The sequence below is a fragment of the Vulpes vulpes genome, chromosome 1 (assembly GCF_048418805.1).
Source record: "Vulpes vulpes isolate BD-2025 chromosome 1, VulVul3, whole genome shotgun sequence".
Taxonomy (NCBI): Eukaryota; Metazoa; Chordata; class Mammalia; order Carnivora; family Canidae; genus Vulpes; species Vulpes vulpes.
This window is the reverse complement of record NC_132780.1, coordinates 4,028,113-4,049,280: the sequence shown is the minus strand read 5'-3', so window position 1 is coordinate 4,049,280 and position 21,168 is coordinate 4,028,113. Positions and strand designations below refer to the sequence as shown.

General features: G+C 57.0%; 1 protein-coding gene across 1 annotated transcript in view; it reads left to right on the top strand.

The window, feature by feature from the left end:
* The window catches only part of PEPD (peptidase D), a 109,445-nt gene that overhangs the window by 11,611 nt on the left and 76,666 nt on the right, over window positions 1-21,168 (top strand). Inside the window, exons 4-6 of the mRNA XM_072750078.1 lie at window positions 6,802-6,865; window positions 13,167-13,214; window positions 14,638-14,699. Of these exons, the coding sequence (XP_072606179.1) occupies window positions 6,802-6,865; window positions 13,167-13,214; window positions 14,638-14,699 (174 nt within the window). The remainder of the gene's footprint in view (window positions 1-6,801; window positions 6,866-13,166; window positions 13,215-14,637; window positions 14,700-21,168) is intronic.

Genomic DNA, 21,168 nt, shown 5'->3' with positions numbered 1-21,168 from the left:
AAGGGCTTCGGGCCCACAAGTTGGGAACAGTTCCACTTTGAGGCCCTCTGGGGCCTTCGGTTTTGCCGTGAAGTCATCTTTAAGCAGGACTGACAGCAGAGAAGTGGGCTGTGTGTCCCTGGTGGCATGCTTTCCTTCTTGGCTCTGGGGAAGGAGGGTGGGAAGTGAGCATGTCTGATCCAGGGGGCCCTTGGAGCGCATGGCTGGGCACTTAGGCTCTGGTCCTCTTGGGGGCCCTGGGACAGATGGCCCTGCTGTAGTGTGCAGGCCCCCACTGGCCTCCATGCTTGCATTAGGTGGACGCTGGACGGTGGTGCTGCCTTCTTCCCCAGGAGGGGGCAGCGCATTGGGAAGGTGAGCCAGGCCCAGCGAGAGCCCCCAGAGGCTCCACACCACCCAGCCCTGGCTGGGGAATCAAAGAAGGGAGGTGCAGAAGGGGAGGCCAGCCCACCCAGATGTCCGTCTGTCCTCTGGACCTCCCTGCCTGCTTTGCCACAGTGCTTTTTACCTGTAGAGAAACTGGCCTCAGGTCTGGCCCAGGGCAGGCCCTCCTCAGTCCTTTCTTCCGGGACCCCTCCTCCCGCTAGATCAGCAGGTCCAGGCCTGAAGACGCGGGTGCTCTTGGAAGGTGGGTTCTTGCCTCCCCGTCCTGCCGTAGCCTGGATAGTCAGCCTTTATCATATTCCTGGTTGAATCTTGACGACTGCCCTGTTTTAAGGAGGATCAGGTTCCGGGTGATGGTGTGTCCTGTGCAGGTCCCGTAGGTCAATCTTGCTGGAAGCTTCCCGGTGGTGGGACATGGCCTCTTCACAGAGCGGGTCTTGTCACTACTGGGGCCTCTGATTCCTTATCTGTGGGACAGTGACAGGGCTGCTCGTGAAGCATCGCCGGGGCTGTCACCATAGTGCTCGTCACTGGGGATGGTTGCCTTTGTGATCCTGAAATGAGGTGGTAAAGATGCCACCAGGGACAGACAGATCGTGATGTCCAGAAATGACCCCAGCAATATTTGTGGCCAATCCCCGTGGAGAGGTGGAGTCTCCCCACCCCCCACCCCCCAGCCTGACCCCGGTCAGGACCTGGTGGCTGCCTTGCTGCCTGAATGCAGCAGGGTCATCATGTGGCTGGACTAGTTTGCACCTGGTTCTTGCTCATGGGACACCAGCTGACAGCCAGACCAACCACCAGAGTGGGTGACCCCAAGCCCCAGCCCTCGAGTCTTCCTCCTCAGGTCCCAGACCTCGTGGAGCAGAGATAAGCTGTCGCTCCTGGGCTCTGTCCCGTGCCTGGACCTTCAGAGTCCATGAATGTGCAGAATGTCAGTATGGTTCACTGCGAAGCCCTGGTAACTGGTACAGCTATGGTGAGGAGTTTCCTGGTGAGAGTGTAGGTCTGGTCTCAGTAACAGGATTCTCCTAGAACCCTCCCTGCCTGTGAGGTGATCACAGAACTGTCGCCTCAGCCCTTCCTGCTAGTGGCACATCCCACAGATAGCTGGGGCCCCGGTGCCCGGGCAGCGCCTGTGGTTTTGAGCGGGCTGTCCTCTGAGCCTCCCTGTGGCCCGGCCTGCTGGCTCTGGGAGCGCCAGTCCTGCGGTCGGAGGTGCTCCCCTGTAGCATGTGGGTGCGGACGGGGGGCTGGGGGAGGGTCTCTGTAGGGCCTCCCCGGACTTCTGTCTGCAGATGGGGGGGGGGAGGCACCGAGCGCATCTCCACTTCTGTCTGCTGCTTTGCATGTCGAGCTGACTCTTGTGTCAAGTCAGGGAGTGCCTGTCCTGGAGGGTGGACATCCTCCAGGGCTGTGGGAGGAGAGGCCTGTCCCTGCTCTGGGGACTCCACCGTCCACTGTGAAAGTCTGAGCAGATCTCACCATGTTTCCCCACAGCCACCATCTGGGGAGCCAAATGGCACTTGACTGGAGGGTTTAAAACCCAGGACCTGATTGGTCAGGGAGCAGCTGTCAGCAGTTGGCTACTCAGCATGTAATCCTCAGTAATACGGGAATAGCGCCTGCGCTTTGGCTGCTGGTTGCACGGCTGCTGTTAGAAGTTCTCCTCGAGGGGCACCTGGGTGGCTCATTCGGTTGAGTGTCTGACTCCTGGCTTCAGCCCAGGTCAGGATCTCAGGGTGGTGAGATCCAGTCCTGCGGTTGGCTCTGTGCTCAGCCGGGAGTCTGCTGGAGAGGCTCTTCCTCCCGCTCCCCCTCCACCCTGCTTGTGCACGCACATTCTCTCTTTCTAAAATAGATAAATAAGTCCTTAAAAAAAAGTTTTCCTTTCATCTTTCCCTGCTTTGCTGAGCCAGCTGATTGTCTGGTACAGACATAGAGGCTTGCGTGACCTTCAAGCGTAGAAATGGGTCTGCGGTGTGGGTCTCCCTGTTGGAAAGGCTCCATGTCCGACAGGCGGAATGAGGAGGTGGGCCCAGGGGTCTCCCGGCTCCACAGCGGAGAGCCAGACCCTGGTCTCCTGCAGCCCTGGCTCCCCACCGTGGCCACCCTGGCAGGCCTTGCCCTTCCTCTGCTCTTGGCGCATCCCCCTCCTGGGCGCCACGTCCCCAGCCTTTGGGAGAGGAGGCTCGGTCACAGCAGGGCAGTGGCGAAGGGCTTGGTTGTGTGGCGCTGGAGCTGGGGAGGGGCCAGCTCTGATGGCGTGCGGCTGTTTCCAGACACTCTTATCATCAATAGGGCTTGGGAGCGAGGCTGTCGGGATTACCTGGCCTTTGCAATCAAAACCCACCAGACTGAACATTTGACCTTCAGCTCCTCGGCTTCCTTTTGAGTCTCTATCTGATGGCTTTTGAAAATCCATCTGGCAGATACCGCAGTCCAGAGTCGTCCAGGGAAGCAGCACTCCCATCTGCAGATCTGCCACTTCCTGCGTATAGGGCAGGGTCCCGTTGTCAGGGCAGCAGGCACCGAGGAGCCTGTGGGCGGCCTGCTCCCGGCCTGTTCCTCTCCCCAGGCCTTTTTCCGGGACAGGGAATGAGGTAGCTTGTAATTTGTTTTCATTTGGAAGCTTTGCTTACAAGAGCCTGGTGCCTTTGGATATGAGGGTGTTTCCCATCATTTTGTCTGGGGTCCTCTGAGCAGGTGGGAAATTGTCTCTGTGACCCATACGGGGCAGCTGCAGTGCCCACAGAGCGTGAGTGACTCGGGGCCGAGTTGGGGGACCTCCTAGAGCCTTTGCAGCTTGACTGTGTTCTGCTCCTGTCCCTGGCTGAGACCGTGGGCTCGGAGTGTGAGACAGGATGCCGGACGTGGGGTTTGCCGGGAGGAGGGTCCCTGCCCTCCTGAGGGCGCTGCCCAGGAGTGCCGTGAGTGAAGTGAGTGTCTCCAGGGCTGAGGCCCCGAGGCCCTGAGCTGATGTGTGTGCTGTGGCGTGTGTGTGGTGGCAGGGGTGTGCCGTGCAGTGTGGCATATATATGGTGTATATGGTTTGGGTGTGTGCAGTAGTGGGCTGTGTGTGCATATGTGGGGTGGGGTGTGTGTGTGAGTGCACATGCGGTGTGTACCGTGGTTACGTGTGGAGTGGAGTGCAGTGTGGTGTGTACATGTGTGTGGTGTGCTTACGTGTGATGATGGGTGGTATGTGTGTCGAGGGTGGGGCGTGCATGCAGCCTGGGTGTGTGTGTGTGTGTGTGTGTGTAACGTGGAGTGGGCTCTCACGGCCGCCCTTGCCCACCCGTACCCACACGTGAACCAAGGCCACCCTTGCGGCCAGGGCGTGGCGCGGTCCCCGTCCCCAGGAGGGCCTGGCCACGTGCCACCGTCCGGGCCTCTCCCGGCTCCGCGCAGCCCCGGGCACAGCGCTCCCCCGCGCAGCCCCGTGATCCCGGGGGTCAGGCCCCCGCGGTGCTCCGGAGGGGTGTCCTTTTCTCGGAGAAGCCGCTGGAAGGCCTGAGCTCCGGCGGGGAGGGCGCGCCGGCGTCGAGCCGTGGCCGGGGACGCCGGAGGTAGAGCTCTCCCCGTTACCCGTTCACGGGCGGCACCTGTGCCTGGCGATCTCGTGTTCTGGAGGGCCCCGTGGTCTGCACCGCGGGGTTTCCTTTAATGTCTGCGCACCTCGGGAGGCCGCGCACGGAGAGCTGCCGCTCCCCGTGTCCACCCTGACCCCGGGTTCTGGAAGGGCCGCCTCTAGCTCGAGCCGGGCGGCTGCCGGGGGCAAAGGCACTAGCCCTCTGGGTGGGGCGCGCTCTCCTCCCTCCTGCCAGAGCTGTCCCTTCCCTTTGAAGCAAGAGTTTCTAGGGTGGCGTCGGCTTCCCCTCCGAACCCCCTTTTCCTGGCCCTGTGGTGGGATCTGGCCTGAGCGGCCCCGCCGGCCCCGGACTCCAGACAGGGCAGGATGCAGGCCCTCCACCTGCCTGCCGCCAGCCCACGGTGGGGGGGTCTGTAGCCCCGCGACCTGTCCTGCCCGTCTGTGGACTCTCGTGGACGTGCTGCTCCTTCTCCGGTCAACCCCGCCAAGTCACGGCAGCCGAGCCTCTGGTGGCTGGCAGCCTGGCCCACTTATCCCTTGGGGTGACATTTAAATTATTTTTGCTATAATTAGCCCCAAAACATAGAAAATAAGTAGTATTCACACTTAATTATGTCTGCCCTTTAGGAAAGAATGCATGCAGAGTGCCAGAAAAGACACCAGCGGCTTTTCAGACTGTGTCTGTCAGAGTGGTCGTTCCTGTGGAGAACCAGGCCTCTGGTGGCTCCTGGTCTTGGCACTTGAGACCCAGTGGGTGACCCAGGCAGCCTCTCTGGGAGGCACCTGCCCTCACTTTCAGACAATCAGGGTGGCGGCAGCAGGCTTCCGGGGGGCTGGCCGGCCCTGGCTGCCCCTGGGCCCCTGTGGCAAGTGGCTGGCTTGTGGCTGGTAGACCAGGGGTGGACAGGTGAGCACACAGCCCCGGGGCCACCCACGGGCCACAGCGACCTTGGTGTTCGCCCCGCCTCTACCCCTCTTCCCTCTCCTCTGGTTCCACATTGTGAAGACCTAAACCTCAGGCTGATACACAGGGACGTTCGCAGGCGTCAGGTCTAGGCCTGCAGAGGGAAGGCCCCCAGGCAGGCAGGCACAAGTGCCCCGGGGTAATGGCTGAGACAGCCCCCTGTAGGGAGTGTCCCTCGAAGCAGGTCCTTGGCACTTCCCAAATCTTCTGGGAATTTGCTTTGGATGCCTGTCCCAGCTGCGAGAGATGAAGTGACCAGGACCAGAGGTGGGCAGGGGACCTGCCGAGGGTGCGGGGCATCTGTCTTGGAGCTGGGACTGCGGCCGGGGCAGTCGAGGATGGATGTGGTGAGGACGCCGGTGGCCCCCCCTCACCCCTCTGGCCTGCACTTTTGTACATGGCTGAGAGTGTCACCACTTGGTAGCAAAGGGTCAGCGAGCTGTCCCGCTGTCGACAGAGAGCTGGGCCTACCGTGTCCAGGAGAGGGCTTATCATCCGGTCTGCCCTGCGCTGCTTCAGGTGCTGCTGATGGTGGTGCCAGACTTTGGCCATTTAACTTTGGAGTCCTGTCTCAGGTGTGGAAGCTGATGTGACTGCATCGTGCAACTTCCTAACGGCCAGGGCTGGACGCCCAGTGCCCACTTCAGAGAAGAGAGAGGGGTGCTCACTGCGTGTGGCTGTGAGCTCCCTGCTGATCCCCAAGGCCCACCCATCTGCCCCCCAGTCCACGCTCCCTGCTGCCCAGCCACGATCTCTTTGGTGCATGCTTGAGTGGAGAGGGAAGTGGTGCAGGCCTCGGGGGTGGGGGTGGGTGGTTCTGGTTCCCAGGGTGACGCTGGTCACTGGTATCTCAGAGACATGAAGTTGGCTCCTTGAGGTGGTCATCTCCGCATCTGGAAGTGTGCTCCCTCCCCTGTCCCTGGTGGGCCTCCCCAGGCACACTGTCCTTGGCACTGTCACACATCCCCCGCCCCCCCGCCATCATCTGCTCGCCCTTGAGAGTCCAGGAAGCACAGTCTGAAAACCATCTGCTGTTTTCTCCTGAGGCCTCTTTCAGATCTAACACTTGGTGACTAGAATACCGTGCGATCACAGGCAGGCTGGGGTATGTCCCCCCCACCCCGTGCTGATGTGGTGCCCAGGCGTGGGATGGCGCAGGATGGCATGTGTGCGTCATTAGACTTGGCTTGTGACACCTTCCCCCACTGTGGCTAGTGCTCCACCTCATGTGAGGTCACCAGCGGTGACACCAGCAGTGACATCAGCCCCTTCACTGACCAGGAGGCTGGGACTGGGGTGGTGCTTGCTGGACTGCACCCATGACCGGGAGCCCTTCGGGAGGTGGCCCAGCCTCCTCCTCTCTTTGTCTCTGTCTTCTCCTGGCTGATTTTTCAGGGATGATGAGTAAGCTTGAATGTTTCTCATCATGGTGAGTAATAGTGATATTGACTTCTTCAAAATGTTAATTTTAAAACTTTCCTCTAAAGAGGCTCCATGGGGGAGCTCCCGGGAGGCAGCTTATTTCATGCCCCAGAGGGTACGCTGGCTGGCTGCCTGGTGGGCTCTCACGAGTGGTGGAGGGGAGGTTTGGTCTCCAGATGCTTGCTGCGGGTGGCCAGGGTCACCGGGCTCCAAGGGCGAGCAGAGGTCAGCAGGGGGAGGTCAGGGGAGGCAGGTGCGGCTCAGCGTTCGCTCTGTGGCCCGGCACGCTTTGCTGCCCGAGTCTGTGCTGCGTACACCTGCTCTGTGCCGGGGCAGGGATGGGCCTGGGGCTTTATGGTCTGGGCTTGGGGGCGGGAAGGCAGCCTGTGCCAAGTGTGGCCAAACCCTGACCCTGGCGTTCCTTGTGCTTCCCTTTGAGGATCCACTCCAAGGAGTACTTCAAGGAGAAGTATGCCGTGGATGACGTCCAGTATACAGACGAGGTCAGTAGCGGCCGACTCCTCTCTGAGCAGTTGAGGGCTTCCATCACGCCTCTGCGCTCTCACCCCCTTCCTCTCACTGCCATAGCCTGGCTGTGCCCCCCGTCTCAGTGGCTGGAGGCCTCTGGTATGTGGGTTGTGGCTGCTGAGCTTCCTGGAGGGAGGACGTCTCTGGGAGATCTCATCTACATGCCCCCCAGGCTCAGCCCAGGCCTTCACAGGTTGGGAGGTCGTCCCCACAGCCACTGCTGGCCACAGATGCCGCTGCCAGTAGAGCCCCAGACTTGGAGAGGCCTGTGCGGTGGGGTACAGTTGCAGGTCCCCTGGCTTTAATCTACTTGCCAGCCTGGTTGCCCAGCAGTGCCATGTGTCCTGGGTAGGTGAATGGCTGTCTTTCTGGGGCTTGGCATTTGAATCCAGGCAGTCACAGGGGCTGCCTCTGACTTCCACTGCTGATGGGACAGGGTTAGGGCAGAGGTGAGAGCACAGCCGTGCAGTCCCACGCTCTGCTTGGACCAGTACTGCAGCCACTGCCAGGCACACAGGGAGGCCTCTCTGCTCCATCCCCGGGCGCTGTTACAGCAGCCACGCTGCATGCAGGCCAGGGCTGTGTAGAACATTGACACCAAGAGGTCAGTGCCTGCTGCTCGAAGTCCACCCTCAGCCTGGCAGAAGCAGCTGGATGGGGCCCGAGAGCGCACATGGACGTACTACTTAAGTGCTGGGGATCGGTGTGGAAGCAGCTGAGGAGCTGGAGACCAAGCAGCTACCCCTTCCCCTGGGTAGGACACAGGCTGTGTTAAGGAATGACAGCACTGGGTAGGAGGCAGGTTCGAGGGGATCCTGGCCAGGCCCACGGCACAGTGGGGAAGCCAAGAGTCTCAGCCCTGGGACAGAGCAGCTGCTCAGCCTCAGCTGCTCGGGGATGCCCAGCCCCAGGGCAGGCCAGCGTTGGTACTGTCCCATACACAGGCCCAGCCCTGCGCCAGTTCTGCTGCCCTAGAGTGCTGCGCCCATGCCTCTGTCTGTATCCTACCCATGCCCCAAGGCCTGTGCCAGCCCACTGCATCCCTGCTGACGCTGGGCCACACTGGCGCCCCTCCCACCCCGGCTCTTGGGAGCTGCAGCAGATGTGCTGGGTGCTCTGTGTCTTGCCTTTTGCTGCTTTGTATTTGTCTCCAAGGCCCAGTTCTTTCCCCCCGACGTTACTGCCCCATTCTGCCTGCCTGGCTCCAGGGGAGTGTGGGCATCAGAGCTGGTTGAGGCCCAGGGCTGAGCTTGGCAGCCGGGACGCGGTCTGCTGTAGAAGGTGACTGTGGCAGGGCGGCGCCTCGTCAGGAGGGCCTCGGTGGAGGAGAGCGGCTTGCATCCACAGGGTCGTGGGCGCCTGGGTCTGGAGCACCTTCCAGGCTGGGTTGTGGAGGGAGGGGGCTTTGGATGGATCTTTCTTTTTTGTCCTGGGATTTCGATACCAAGTTTCTGGGGGGTGACTCATAGCATCTAAAGAGTCTGTTAATACTCACGTGACCTGTCATAGTGCTCTGTCTGGGGATAGGATCTCAGCCGGAACATTTATTTGCGTGCCCCGATGAGGTCATCTGTCGCTTACCTTGTATCTCTTGAGTATCAGTGAGTGAGGGGCCTGCCCCATCCTTAGTTCTGATTCTGTTTCCTGACCCTCTCCTTTGGCAAGTGTATCCCTCCTGCCTCCCTAAGCTGCATTTTAACATTATTGCCCTTGGGACCTGGGCCTTCCCAGAAACTTGGAGGGGGAGGGGGCAGCCTGGGGCTCAGCCCACCGAGTCAGGGCGCCTCTGTGCTGCAGCCTCCCCAGCCACAGCCTGACATTGTTGCTTTCATGTCTAGAGGAACCTCAACTCCATTCATCCTGTGATTTCTGGGGAGAAGGAGGAGAACTGGCCTCTGGATGAGGAGAAGCAGGTCTGGAGTGTCGGGCCAGGAAAGCCTGTAGCGATAGCGTAGAATCACAGTGAGCTACACACTCTCAGCTTGTGTTTACGAAGCAGAAACTTAAATGAAGTGTTCAGAGGAGTTCAGAGGAGTTCAGAGGACAGGATCTTGGGTCCGGGCTGTCTGCTGTGTTCCGTCATCATCACTGTCATCATTAATCAGTTTTGTCATGACTGTACTGCTCTGGTCCTTACTGGAGACGAGGGCTCGTTGACAGCTGGTCAGGTGCCTCACCCTGGGTTGGCATCTGTGGGTTCCAGAACCAGTGCTACGATCCCCTCATCCCTTGTGCCCTGTCCCATGGTGGGCTACAGCTCCCGTCCCACTGCAGAGGAGGCCAAGGCCGAGGTGAACGGCCTCACCGGCAGCCCCGCAGATGGGGAGCAGCAGAGGTAGGGGGCAGCCCTAGGACCTTGGGACCCCAGAGGCCCTCCACTTCTGCAGTTGCCCTGTCAGACATAGGGGCTGACACAGACTCCCAAGTTGTCTTTGGTTTTCTGTGGTTCGAAATGGAGCCCGACACTATAAACTGCTGCATTGAGATACCTGTGCTGGGAGGCCTTTGAGGTGCCCGGGGCCTGTTCCATCAGGGACAGTGACAGGAAGCCCTTTACATCGGGAAAAGGCTCCCCAGGCCACTTTTCTGGACTTCGGGCAGCCTTGGCCATCCGTGACAAATCACAGATGGGAGGCAGCTCACACTTCTCTTTTCTGAAAGGAAAAAGTCAGGAAGCCGCGCACCCCAGGTCATGGCTGGTCACTTGCTGTCGTGTATAAAATGCAGGTGTCTGATATAGTGAACATGGCTGTCCAGTTCCTCTCATCCCCAGAGATGACCCAGATTTTAATTATTTATAAGGTAGAGCAAATGGTGGTTCCCCCGAGAAAGGGGTGCTCAGGACAACCTTGAGACGTGCTTCAAGGCATCACACTCAAGTACAGTGCCAAGGCTGATCTTCATAAAGCGGGTTGGGGGGGGTGGGTGCTGGCAGGGTGGAGGGCACATTTTGTGCATTTGCTCTCCTTTACACACTGGGCAGATGCAGGGAGGTGCCGGGGTCAGTGGCTCGGATGCAGGCAGGATGAGTGTAAAAGAACTATTGTGGCAGCACGTTGATGGATGCCGCCGGCCTCTCAGCCTCGGCGTGGGGAGGTGTGTGGGGTGTGGCGGGACGTCTGAGGGGACAGCTGCTACGTGGGACTGCTGGTCCAGAGTTGCTGGAAACTCCAGTTGTTCAGGAGCAGCTGCAAATCCATGTTGTTTGTGATCTTTCTTGTGTTTAAACTTTTGAAATAAGTTCAGGTTTTCAGCCCCATTACCAGCTACCAAGTTGTACCCTTGTTTCCGACTGCCATGAAAAACAGCTCATTTTTAAAGATTTACTTATTCACTTTGGAGAGAGAGAGAGAGAGCACACATGTGAAGGAGAGAGGATCTTAAGCAAAATCCACACTGAGGGTGCAGCCTGACTGATATGGGACTCAGTCTCATGACCCTGAGATGGTGACCTGAGCTGAAACCAAGAGTCAGATGCTTAACCAACTGTGCCACCGAGGCACCCCAGAATAGTTCCTTTATAAAAGCTTGGGTGTTTGCAGGGTGAAGCCCAGCTCCCTAGGGCAGTGCAGGCTTTCTTACAGCACTGATTAAGGACCGCCCTGCCCCTTTTTCGGGCCCATCACCCACCTGCAGGCCTGGTTGGGGCCCTGGGCATGAGGCTGCACGAGGGGTCCACGGGGAGCCTCTGATTGTCCCCAAGGGAGGGGGCTTGTGCACCAGGCTCTGACAAATTCCGTGTGTGCCATCCGCCTCAACCTGCCAGAGAGGCCCGGCTGCCCGGGAAATTGATGCAGGCTCTGGGATGCAGCACGTCAGGGGCATTTAACAGCACTGGTTTGTGAAAGCTGAGGGGTCCCCAATGGCCACCGCTCTGTGGCAGCGAGGCCCCATGTTGACAGAGCCGTGCCGTCCTGTGTGCTGGAGCTGCATGTTGAGCTGGTGACACACAGGCGCATCCCGTCTCCTTTATTTCTGAGGCATGGAATGAGGGTGTGCTAATGAGGAGGTAGTGCTGGTGGGTCTCTCTGTGGAAGGGCGGATGGAGCTGCCAGGCTGGGGGAGGTTTTGCAACTGCAGAGGTAACCAGGGCCCACTCAGGCCGTCGTGATCAATCAGAGACGCTGCCCAGCCCGCTCTGTGTCGGGTCTCGATCCACCTGTACATTAGGCAGCAAGGAGAGGCCTGCTTTCTCCACGATTCCTAACCAGCGAGTCCTGAGCCGCTGCCGAGAGAAAACCCATCAGACCACACGTTTGTTATCTGGCTTCCCTCTGCCAAGGACAGTAGGGCATACAATCCCCGAGTGCCTCCCTGCTCTCTGGTCCCGCCACCGTAATTGACGGAGTCGTTCTGTGCTGATGAGTGTAGACCTGCCTCATCGAGGGGACAGCACACCCAGGGACCTGCCACGCACGGCTCTTGTTCCTTTTAATGAGTGCCCTGCCCCCCCTCTGGGAGGGCCTGCAGGAGTGGCAGGGATTCAGCTGAGCCGTCAGTGTGTGCAGCACAGAGGGGGTTGGGGGGCGGGCTTCAGTCATCCTCAGAGCAGTTCCCGAGTCAGAGCAGAGGGTCCAGGGAGGTGGAGCCTCGTGTGCCATGAGGGCATGGCGGTTGGCACACGTCTGGAGAGTCGTTTGGCCACAAGCATCAAAAACCTCAAAGAAACGTGGCTCTTCACCTAGCAGTGTCTCTGGCTCTCTCTCTCTCTTTTTAAAGGAGATAATTTTTTTTTAAAGGAGATAATTTTTTAAAGGAATTTATGTTAAGGAAATAACCTTGTACGTAAAAGTGTTCATCAGGGCATCACTTACAGTAGTTAATCACGAGAAACGATCTAAATAGCCAGTGGAGGAATGAATGAATGAACTGTGCCATTTCCATTACGAGGCTGTCATGCAGCCAGATGTTCAACTCTGGCCTCTGCTCTTTTTTCAACTGTGAACCTGGACAAACGATCGAACCCATAAGCTTTCTCATTTCTGAAATCTGGACACGTGTAGCCTCAACCTCATGGGTGGTTAAATGAGAGGACGCCTGGAGTGACCAGCACGGGCCATAGTCAGGGGCTGTGGGGCGTTTACCCTCCCCGGCAGTAGTGACTGGTAAAAATCACACGGTCGGAGAACAGTTCATCTCAGGAAATAAGTGAAGTGGGTAACTTCCCGTGATCCAAATGTCGTTACAGATCTCTGTTCTCACGTGCAGAGATAAAAAGTCTCTGGGGACGGGATTGTAGGTGTATTTTATCTTCTTACGGGTTTCAGTATATTCCGGGTTTTCTCGGGGAGCCTCTCAGTATTAAAAAACATGTATATACATATGTCAAAACTTATCAAAATGTGCACTTTAAACATGTGCATTGTAGAGTGTGTCAGTGAGAGCTCAGTAAAGCTGTTAAAACAACAAACAACAGATCCTTCTCACGCTCGCCCTGTGTCGGGGCGCAGAGGACTGTCAGGTGGGGTGGGGGGGCTCAGACAGGAGGGCTTTGGGAACCAAGATGCAGGGCTGACTGAGGAGCGGGGGCCCGGAGAGGCAGAGGGTGCTCCCACCACGGTGCTTGGCACTCCTGGGTACAGATATCCCGGCTAATGCAGCGCGGTGGGCACTTGGCCAGGGGAATGGGGCAGGAGACGAGACGAGGGAGTGAATGAACCTGTCGGGGGAGGGAGGGCGGAGGGCCTCACTTCTGAGTCCCGTTGATGAGGCAGGGGCAAGACCCTGAGCAGAGGTGTGGAGAGATGAGGTGGCATGGCACGCTCATTCATGGGGTTGGGATAGGAAGCAGCCAGCAAGCAGGCACATGAGGCCTGAGTTGGTCAAACTGCAGGAGGGATGGGGTGGGAGACAGAGGGTGGGATTGGGACAAGCTTCCTCCCCACAGTCTAGGAGATGAGTGGGGGCAGGGAGGAAGGTGTCTGCCCTGGGATAGGAGGCTGTTGGGGTCAGTGCCTAAGAGGTAGTAGGAACAGGTCTTTCAGGAGGGACTGGCGGGTGGACAGAGGTGCTCGCCTTGGTGGGAGGTGGGCATGTGGGAAGGTGTGCCAGGTTTAGGTGTGAGTCCCTGTCTGCCGCTTGATAGCCGTGTGGCCTTCAGAAGTCCTTTGGCGTCCGTGAGCCTCAGTCTCCTCATCTGCAGGATGGAGACAACATCACTGTCTTAACAGTCGGCTCCATACATGTGAGCGGGCTTCGGAAGTCGCGGTGGCGAATCATCCCCATCAGAAGTCTTTGCGGTTGCTCTAAAGTGGATTTTTCTTTCTGACCTTTTAGATCGCCAGTGTCCTGACATCACAGAACCCCTCTGTCCTCCTCACTTTGGTAAGTGGCTGGTGTCCGGGGACCAGGCACCACAGGGAAGGGTTTTAGGGAACCATCTGCCCCCGCAGATTTGGAAACCAGAGGAGGAATGATGGTTAGTAACACGGAGCGATACCTCACTCGGGATGGCTGGGTACATCCAGAACCACATCTTCCATCCCCAGTGTCCCCAGGATCTGCTGTGTCCTGCCAGAAGGCCTCCACGGACAAGATACCACACCTGCTCCAAGGGTTAAAACCCGGCTGGAGGAGGCATTTGTGTCAGGCCGAGCTCATGGACTTTGTGGAATTAGAAGATCACTGAGCTTCCACCCTGTGTCTCCTCCATCGTTAATAGAGTTTTAAAAGCACACCCGTGGTTTCTGCCCGTGAGGTCACCAGGCTGCTTTGCATCAGATTTAGAATTGGGTGCACTGAATGACCGGGGGGGCCTGCCACAGCCTGGGGGCGGGGTGGGGTGCACGGTGGACCCCTTACATAGGGCCGTGGGGGCACTCGGGCTGCTGTGAAATAGCTCGGAGAAGCAGCCTGCTTTCCTGCTTTCTCTTGACCTTGGGGAGTTTCAGATATGGAGAGTGTACAACCCTTCTTCCCTCCCAAAGTGACCTTTCTCTCCCTCATTCATCGATTCTTTTTAAGAGATCGTTCTTGGTGGTTTTTTTTTTTTTTTTTTTTTTTAAGCGCTTCACATGGTCTCTTTTTTCCGCTCTCCTGTTCTGATGGCTGAGCAGGAAGATTAGGTGAGATGATTGTGGGCAGAGATGGCCCAGTGTGTTTTCTTTGAGGGCCAGTCTTAAACATTGGCTTGCCATGAGGAAGAAGGGCCGTGTAAAACACCTTGCCTCTCCGGGGATGGCACGCTCTTCTCTGAGTCCCTTGTTTTATCTCCTCTCCTTGGCGAGGACTTGGCGTCTCCTCCCAGTTGGGGGAGGAGAGCAATGTACCACACAGCTCCCTGGTGTCACTGGAAGCACCCATCATGCCTGAGTTGGGTTCTACCCACATCTCTGGGGGCGCTGGGTTTGACCGTGCATTTTTGGATCTTGTCAGGGGGTAGGGTGTGCACACTTGTGTGCCTGAGGGAGGTGGGGCCAGCCTAGGAGAGAGATTGGTCTGTGTCTGCACAGCCTGAGCTGGTTTCAGCAGGGCGGTCTGATGGAGGAAGCTCTCAGGAACCTGGGATACTATTTGTGTGGCCCCCATCCTCCCCGTTCAAGCTGAGGCAGAGGAGGGACAGTTTACCTTTGTGCAGGGGGGAGGGCAGGGTTGGCTGGGGGTTGCCTGAAAGGCAGGAAGGGATGGGCAGGGGTGGGGGCTCCAGGTTCTTCCCCAGTCTGAGGCTGGATGGAGGAGGCAGGTCCACCCCCCAAGAGGTGGCAGGGACCCCGCAGGTCGGCCCCTCACACTCCCTCTGTCTCTGCAGCGTGGCGTCAACACGGACAGCGGCAGTATCTGTAGGGAGGCCTCCTTCGAAGGCATTAGCAGGTGAGTCCCGGGGCCCCCAAAATGGTCTCCATCCTCCCCCGGTCACCTCTTCACCAGTAGGCCTTGCCCCATCTACAAGCCAGACACAAAACACATGGGCAGGAGACTGCTAAGGAGTAGGATTGGGAATTTTGAGAAAATGTTTAGAAAAATAATTTGCCAAAAATTCCACTTTTTTGTCGAGCTCCATAATGCAAGTGCAGACCTGCCCAGGCCCGGGAGCACATGTCGGGGGGGGGGGGGGGGGGGGGGGCGGGCAGCCCTCCCTCCAGAGCCATATGCTCAGCACTGTGGTCTTTGCTCTTCTCAGCCCCTCCCCTCAGTCCTGGCTGCTAACGTCTCCCCGCCTGAGTCCTCTGTTGTCCCATTCTCAGAGAGGGACCCCCCTGCCCTGCCCTTGCTCCCCTCGTTGAGCTCCAGGCCGATCCCCCAAACCCTTCTCCCCCTTTCTGGGCCTCCCTGGACAGAAAGGCAGATGTGGGGCCAAGGTGGGGCCCCGTGCCCCCCCCGTATCCCCTCTCACACCGAGGCCCCTAGAGCGTGCTCCCTGCAGCCGTGCTGTGTCCCTGGGATGGCTGGTGACTGGTGTGTGTGGTGGTGGTGGGGGTGATCTATGGGGCCCCAGGCTGCAGCAGAGGAGCCCTTGAGAGGAGGCATCTGCTCCTCCAGGCCGCTGAGCGTGGATGGCCCCCAGCCCTCCTCCTGGGCCTCTCTCCCCAGCTCCCCCCTCCCCCACTGCACTTCGCACCGCTCCACTGTGTCCTGTCATCCTTTGCTGGACCTGGGCGGTGACAGGAAGCGCCTTATAATTATGTATGAGCTGGAGCCACAGGGAGTTTGTGCGTCTGTGTGATGTAGGGGTGATTAGGAAGGATTATGAGCTCATAAATATGTATCACTCCCCCAACGGTAAGAGCGGTGGGGTGGGGGCGAGTATCAGGTTTGCTTCTCATTGCTCAAATCCCTGCATCCTCTTGGGAATTTCCCCACAGTGGCCACGTGCTTGCTCGTTGGAGTGCTGGCCACGGCTGCTGTCCCCCCCCGCCCCCCCCCCGCCAGGGCCCGGCGCGCTGTAGCCTGTCCTGGGCCCGGCCTCCCTGCTCTCCCAGCACTGCCCGGTGCTCCCTTGCTCATCTGCCTTGACCAGCACCAGCATCCGCATTCCCATGGGCTGGCCCCTCCGAGGCCGGGTCTCTGCCTTGGGGGCCGGCCCTGCGTGGGAGGACGGAGCCCTCGTGGCCGCCTCACTGACTGGTGCTTTGACCTTAACGGAGCTTGCCGTCGGAGCCTCAGCTCACCCAGGCATAGCGTGCTGTTGCTCGGGCTTGCCCCGGGGGCACAATGGGCTCCTGCTCTCCCCTGGAGCCGGCACGGAGCTGGTGCTCAGTGAGCAGTTGTTCACAAGCACATCCCTGTCGAGCCCTGTTGGCCCTCAGCCTCAGTCTCCCCATCTGTGCAGTGGGCCAGGTGGGCTTCGGAATCACTGATTCTAAGGCTCTCAGGGCCAGTGAGTTGTGGGTTCCCTGCCTGCCCCCTGCAGAGGTTTCTGGTGCCAAGAGTGCCTCCCCAGCACCCCAGGAGCAGGTCTGGCGGGTGGTGTGGCAGGTATGGGAGGGAGCTCTGGATTGTGGCCCCTGAGAGCAGATTTTCCCAGACCTCACAGTCAGTGGGCAGTGGAAGCTGAGGCCTCTTCCCTAGGAGGAGTCCTGCTGTGAACGTGGCCTCTCCCTTCAGTATGCAGACCTCAGGCTCCGTCCCTTGTTGCTCCGTGGGACCCCCCCAGCCCCTGCCAAGAGCCCCCAGGAGCCTGCGCTCTGCCAAACCAACCCCCACCCCACCCGGTCGGCGTTGGCAGCTTTCTTGGAGAGCCAGGGACTGCCTGAACTTTGCTTGTTTTCCCTAGGCACGGGCTGGGCCCTCCCCAGTCTGTAGTCCAGTCCAGATGGGGCTGACCAGGTGGGGTACTCCCCAGCCTTGAGGGAGCCCCACCCCATGTTTCCATATCCCTGTGTCTTGGCTGATAGACTGCTGGTGAGAGCCCCCCCGACGGACGTGCCTCTCTGCTTTACAGTCCTCTGGCCTGCCTGGGCTCCTCCCTCCCTTCCCACTGGGGCCCCTGTCGAGCAGCTCGGCCCTCCGGGGTTGCTCTGTTGGGTGGGAGTCTGTGCTGGGTGCCCCTACCCTGCATGCTGGGGGTAGGACTTGGGGCCCCAGCGTCCACCTCCAGCAGTCCGCCAGCATCTTCCCAGTGGACGCCGTGTTCCCCGGGCTCTGGGTGCAGCTCGGTGCCCTGCCTCCCACTCCCCCTGGCTGCTGGCACCTTGACTCTGTCCCCTCGTGGCTTCTGCCATCGTCCTTGAGGGCAGCTGCAGCTCCGCCACCACGTTCCCCTGCCTGCCGCGTCCCCAGCTGTTCACTGGGGATAACAATAGCCTGTTTCCTAAGCAAGGTGAGTCTTGCTCTTGTCCTACTTTCCATCAGTTTCTATCACCGGTTGCTTCTCACTGCCCTAATAAAACATCTTATTCCTGGAAATTTTGGTTTTGACCCTTTTGAACTTCTCTGAAATACCACACAGGTTGGATTTCTTCCTCACCTGCTGTAGCAGAAGTTCAGGTTTGGCCTCTAGGTTGATGTTGATGGGCCTCCCAGCCCACCTTTATCTGTTGGCCTGGGGGGAGGAAAGAGCTTATGGTAGAACAGGGGCCTCACCTGTCCACCCAGTCCAGACCCCTGGGCACTGGTCCGGCGGGGGGCAGTCGGCCTGTGACCCTCTCTCCAAATGTGGCTCCTCAGGGTTGGCCGCCTCTGGGTCTGTGACCCTGGTGTGGGTTTGGTTCTGGGAGACCTTAGACCTCTCTCAGCCTTCTCAGGTCAGGGGCAGGCCGCTTGGTGCCCACAGCAGGGAGTGTGTCCGGTCTCGCAGTGTTGGGGACGGTGGAGAACCAGGAGCAGAGGACACAGGAAGACAGGGGCGTCCTGGGGGTGGTGGACATGCACTGGGATCTCCCTGCAGCCAGGAGCCCTCAGGGTCACCAGGAAGGGTGTCTGTGTCCTCCCTGGGATGACGGAAGCAGGCAGGGACAGTCTGCTGGGCTTTGTGCTGAGTTTGGGCTCTGGCCCAGGCCACAGCTCCGTGTGTGGCCACACTGGGCCAGGGCTAGCTCCCACAGAAGGTATGGAAGGATCATACACCCCATGGGCTCTGGCTGGAGAGTGGGGTCAGGTGCTCCTCGCCCGGTCCTGCAGAGGGCACGGCCAGGGCTGTTCTGTGGCCGAGGCTAGCAGGAGCTGAGGTGAAGAGGGTCGTGGTGTGGTGAGGAGGGTGTGGGGCTTCTCCCTGTGGGTGCCCCCCACGGCTGCCTGGAGGGTAGCCCCTGGTTCCTGTAGCCTGGGAGAGATGAATCCTTGCTAGCATCTGAGGAGGTAGGCTTGAGAGCAGATTTTCCTGAGACAGAGAGAGAGAGAGGCTGACCATGAAGGAAAAGATGATCTGTGGGGGCCAGGCGGCCCGTGGGGGTGCCTTCCCAGCATGAGACAGTTCCCCCCAAAGCAGGCAGACTGCCCAGGAGCCCTGGGCCAGGGCACTGAGTTACGGAGGGCTCAGCTTCGTGCTGTTGTCAGAGAGAAGTGTGGCCAATACTCTACGTCAGCTGGTTATTCAGGATAAGCATATTTCTTATCTCCTGGCATTTACTTAAATTGCCTTGCATATTTGAAGACAATTGGTTACAAATTAATTCCATTTAAATAAGCAGTTAAATATGAAATTGCTGAATTTGAGGGTTGCTAATGTAGGAATATTAATATTCAAAGATGTGAATTTTTAAACCCAGGAAATGGAGGGACTTTGTTAAAAGCTGATGATCACAACCAAACGCCAGTCTGTGGTGTGGGTGGGGACTTGGCCTCGTGGCTCCTGTTAAGTTGCTTATCGAGTTAATATTGGTTAACTTGGGCTTCGTATTATGGTCCGTGGAATCTCCATGAGGAGATAGGAACCCACCCCAGCCCTTAGGAGGGGTGGGCAGTGGGGGCCCCTCGCAGGGCCTGTTCTCCAGGAGACCTCACCTCCTTCCCGGGCTTAGAAACTGCAGGGAGAAGGCCAGGGGCTGGGGCAGGAGCGTTGGGGCCCATCCTATTTAATTTAGGTCACCCGGCCGCCAGGCCGAGCCCACCAGGGAATTGCCCTAAGCTTCCAGGACACCTGCTTCCCACCCTCATAGGCACGGTGGGTTTGTTGTTGTTTTTACCCAATTGATACACGCTCGTCATAGAAAATGCTAACCAGCGCAGAGGCAAAAGCAAGGAATATCCAGATCTCATCACCCCAAGTTAAGCCCCATCAACTCCGTGGGGAGTGTCTTTTGGACTCTTCTCTGTGTGTGTCTGGAATGTTTCTCCGAGTATTTCTGTATCTGAGTGCCCTTTCGTGCGAGTCTTTGTGTTTTAAGGGTGGACCTTTGTGTATTAGTCTAAGTGTATCGCTGTGTGGGTGTGTCGACATGTCTGTGTGTGTTGCATGTACATCTGTGTGTGTGTCTGTCTGCGCCTCTTCCTACGGGCGTGCCTGCCTGTGCGTGTGTTCATCTTACCTGTGGTGTTTGCACCTGTGTCTGTGTGCTGGGTCACTTTGCCGCTCACGTGTCCGGTAGGTGCATGTGTGTATGTGTACGTACATTTTGTAAAGTGAAATTTTACTGCCGTGTTTGCCTGCCGAGTAGATGGGCCATTGCTTTTCCTAACGTCAAAGTGACATTTGGGGAAATGGGAGGCAGAGTCTGCGCTGTCGTCCTGATATATGTCATCTGCTCCTCTGTTCTTGACTCTGAACCGTGCTGGCTGCCTGTGGTCTCTTTGATATTTCACAGGTAGGGCTTTGATTCTACAACATTTCAGGTGACTTTGAGTTAGTCTTATTTGTGTAGTTAGGAGTTCTGAAAGCTTTGGAGGTCTGGAATCCTCCCAGCCTGTTAATGCCCCTTCCCACTTCTCTCCTCTGTCCTTCCTTCGTCAGTGGGCTCAGCCAGCAGTGGGGCTGCCAACTGCACAACCACGGCGTTAGATAAGTATTTTCAAACACTGGCAACAGGGCCATGGAGAGTCCCTGCTTGGTCACGAGTCACCATGCCCTGCATTTAATATCCTGACCTGAGATGGAGCCGGGCTCAGAATCCAGAGGATTGAAGGCTTGCCCCAGCTTCTCTGCCAAGGCCTATATTTTGTTTGTGTCAGGCCATGCTGTGCTTCCCCAGCTCTCTCAACACCAGCTTGAGCTCTGGGTCATACATGATGTGCCCCCAATCTGATCTTTTTGTCTCCTGGGGCCCCCTTTTCAATTATGGTTATCTTATTAAAGAACAACTTTTGGCTTTATAGATTTTTCTTTATTTTATGTTTGCCTTTTGTTTCATTGATTTCTGTGCTTTTTAATTCCCATTAAATTTCTTTAGGTTTGTTCTTTCTCTAGCTTCTTGAGAGAGAAGAAAGGGACATTTTTGCGATGGGAGCTTAGATCATTGTTTTCAGTGTTCTTTTCCACTAAATAGATACGTTTAGAGCTATCAGTTTTCCTCTGGGCATTGTTTACCTGCATTTCATCAGTTCTGGTAGTTCATGCTTTTATTTTCTAATTTTGTTATTTGTTTTTTGAACGGGTCTTTGGAAGTGTATTGCTTAATTTCCAAATGAATTGGTATTTTACAATTTTCCTTCTGTTACTGATTTCTAGTTTAATTCTACTGTAATCAGTGAGCATTTTCTGTATCTCAGTGCTTTGAAAATTGTTGAAACTTGCAGTGTACGATGACTATGATAAATGTTTCTTGTGTGCAGCATTGAACGAAAGTGGAGAGGAAGGACTTTGTTCCCCATCTTAGGGGAAAGCTTTTCATCTTTGACCATTAACTATGATGTAGGCTGTGTGTCTTTTGTAGATACCTTTATCAGGTTAAGGAAGTTCCTTTCTCTCCCCAGTTCATTGAGTGTTTTTATCATGAAAGGTGGTTGGATTTTGTAAGATACTTTTTCTACATCTTTGTGGTTTTGTTCTATATTCTGTTATTATGGTGTATTATATTGATTACTTTTGTCTATTGAAGTAATCTTACATTCCTGAGATAAATCCAACTGGATCATTATATGTTGATGGATTATTTTTTTTTTGATGGATTTTGTTAGTATTTTGTTGAAGATTTTTTCTTTGTGTGTGTGCGCCAACGTTCATAAGAGATTTCCATGTATAGTTTCTTGTGATGTCTTGGTTTTGGAATCAGGGTAATCCTGAGCTTGTAGAATGAGCTGAGAAGTGTTCCTTCCTCTTCTAGTTTTTAGTAAGAGTTAGTGAAGGATTGGTGTTAACTCGTTTTAAAACATTTGGTATTCATGATGAAGGCATTTGATCCAGGGCTTTTCTTTGTGAGAAGGTTTTGATTACTAATTCAGTCTCTTTACTTGTCATAGGTCTATT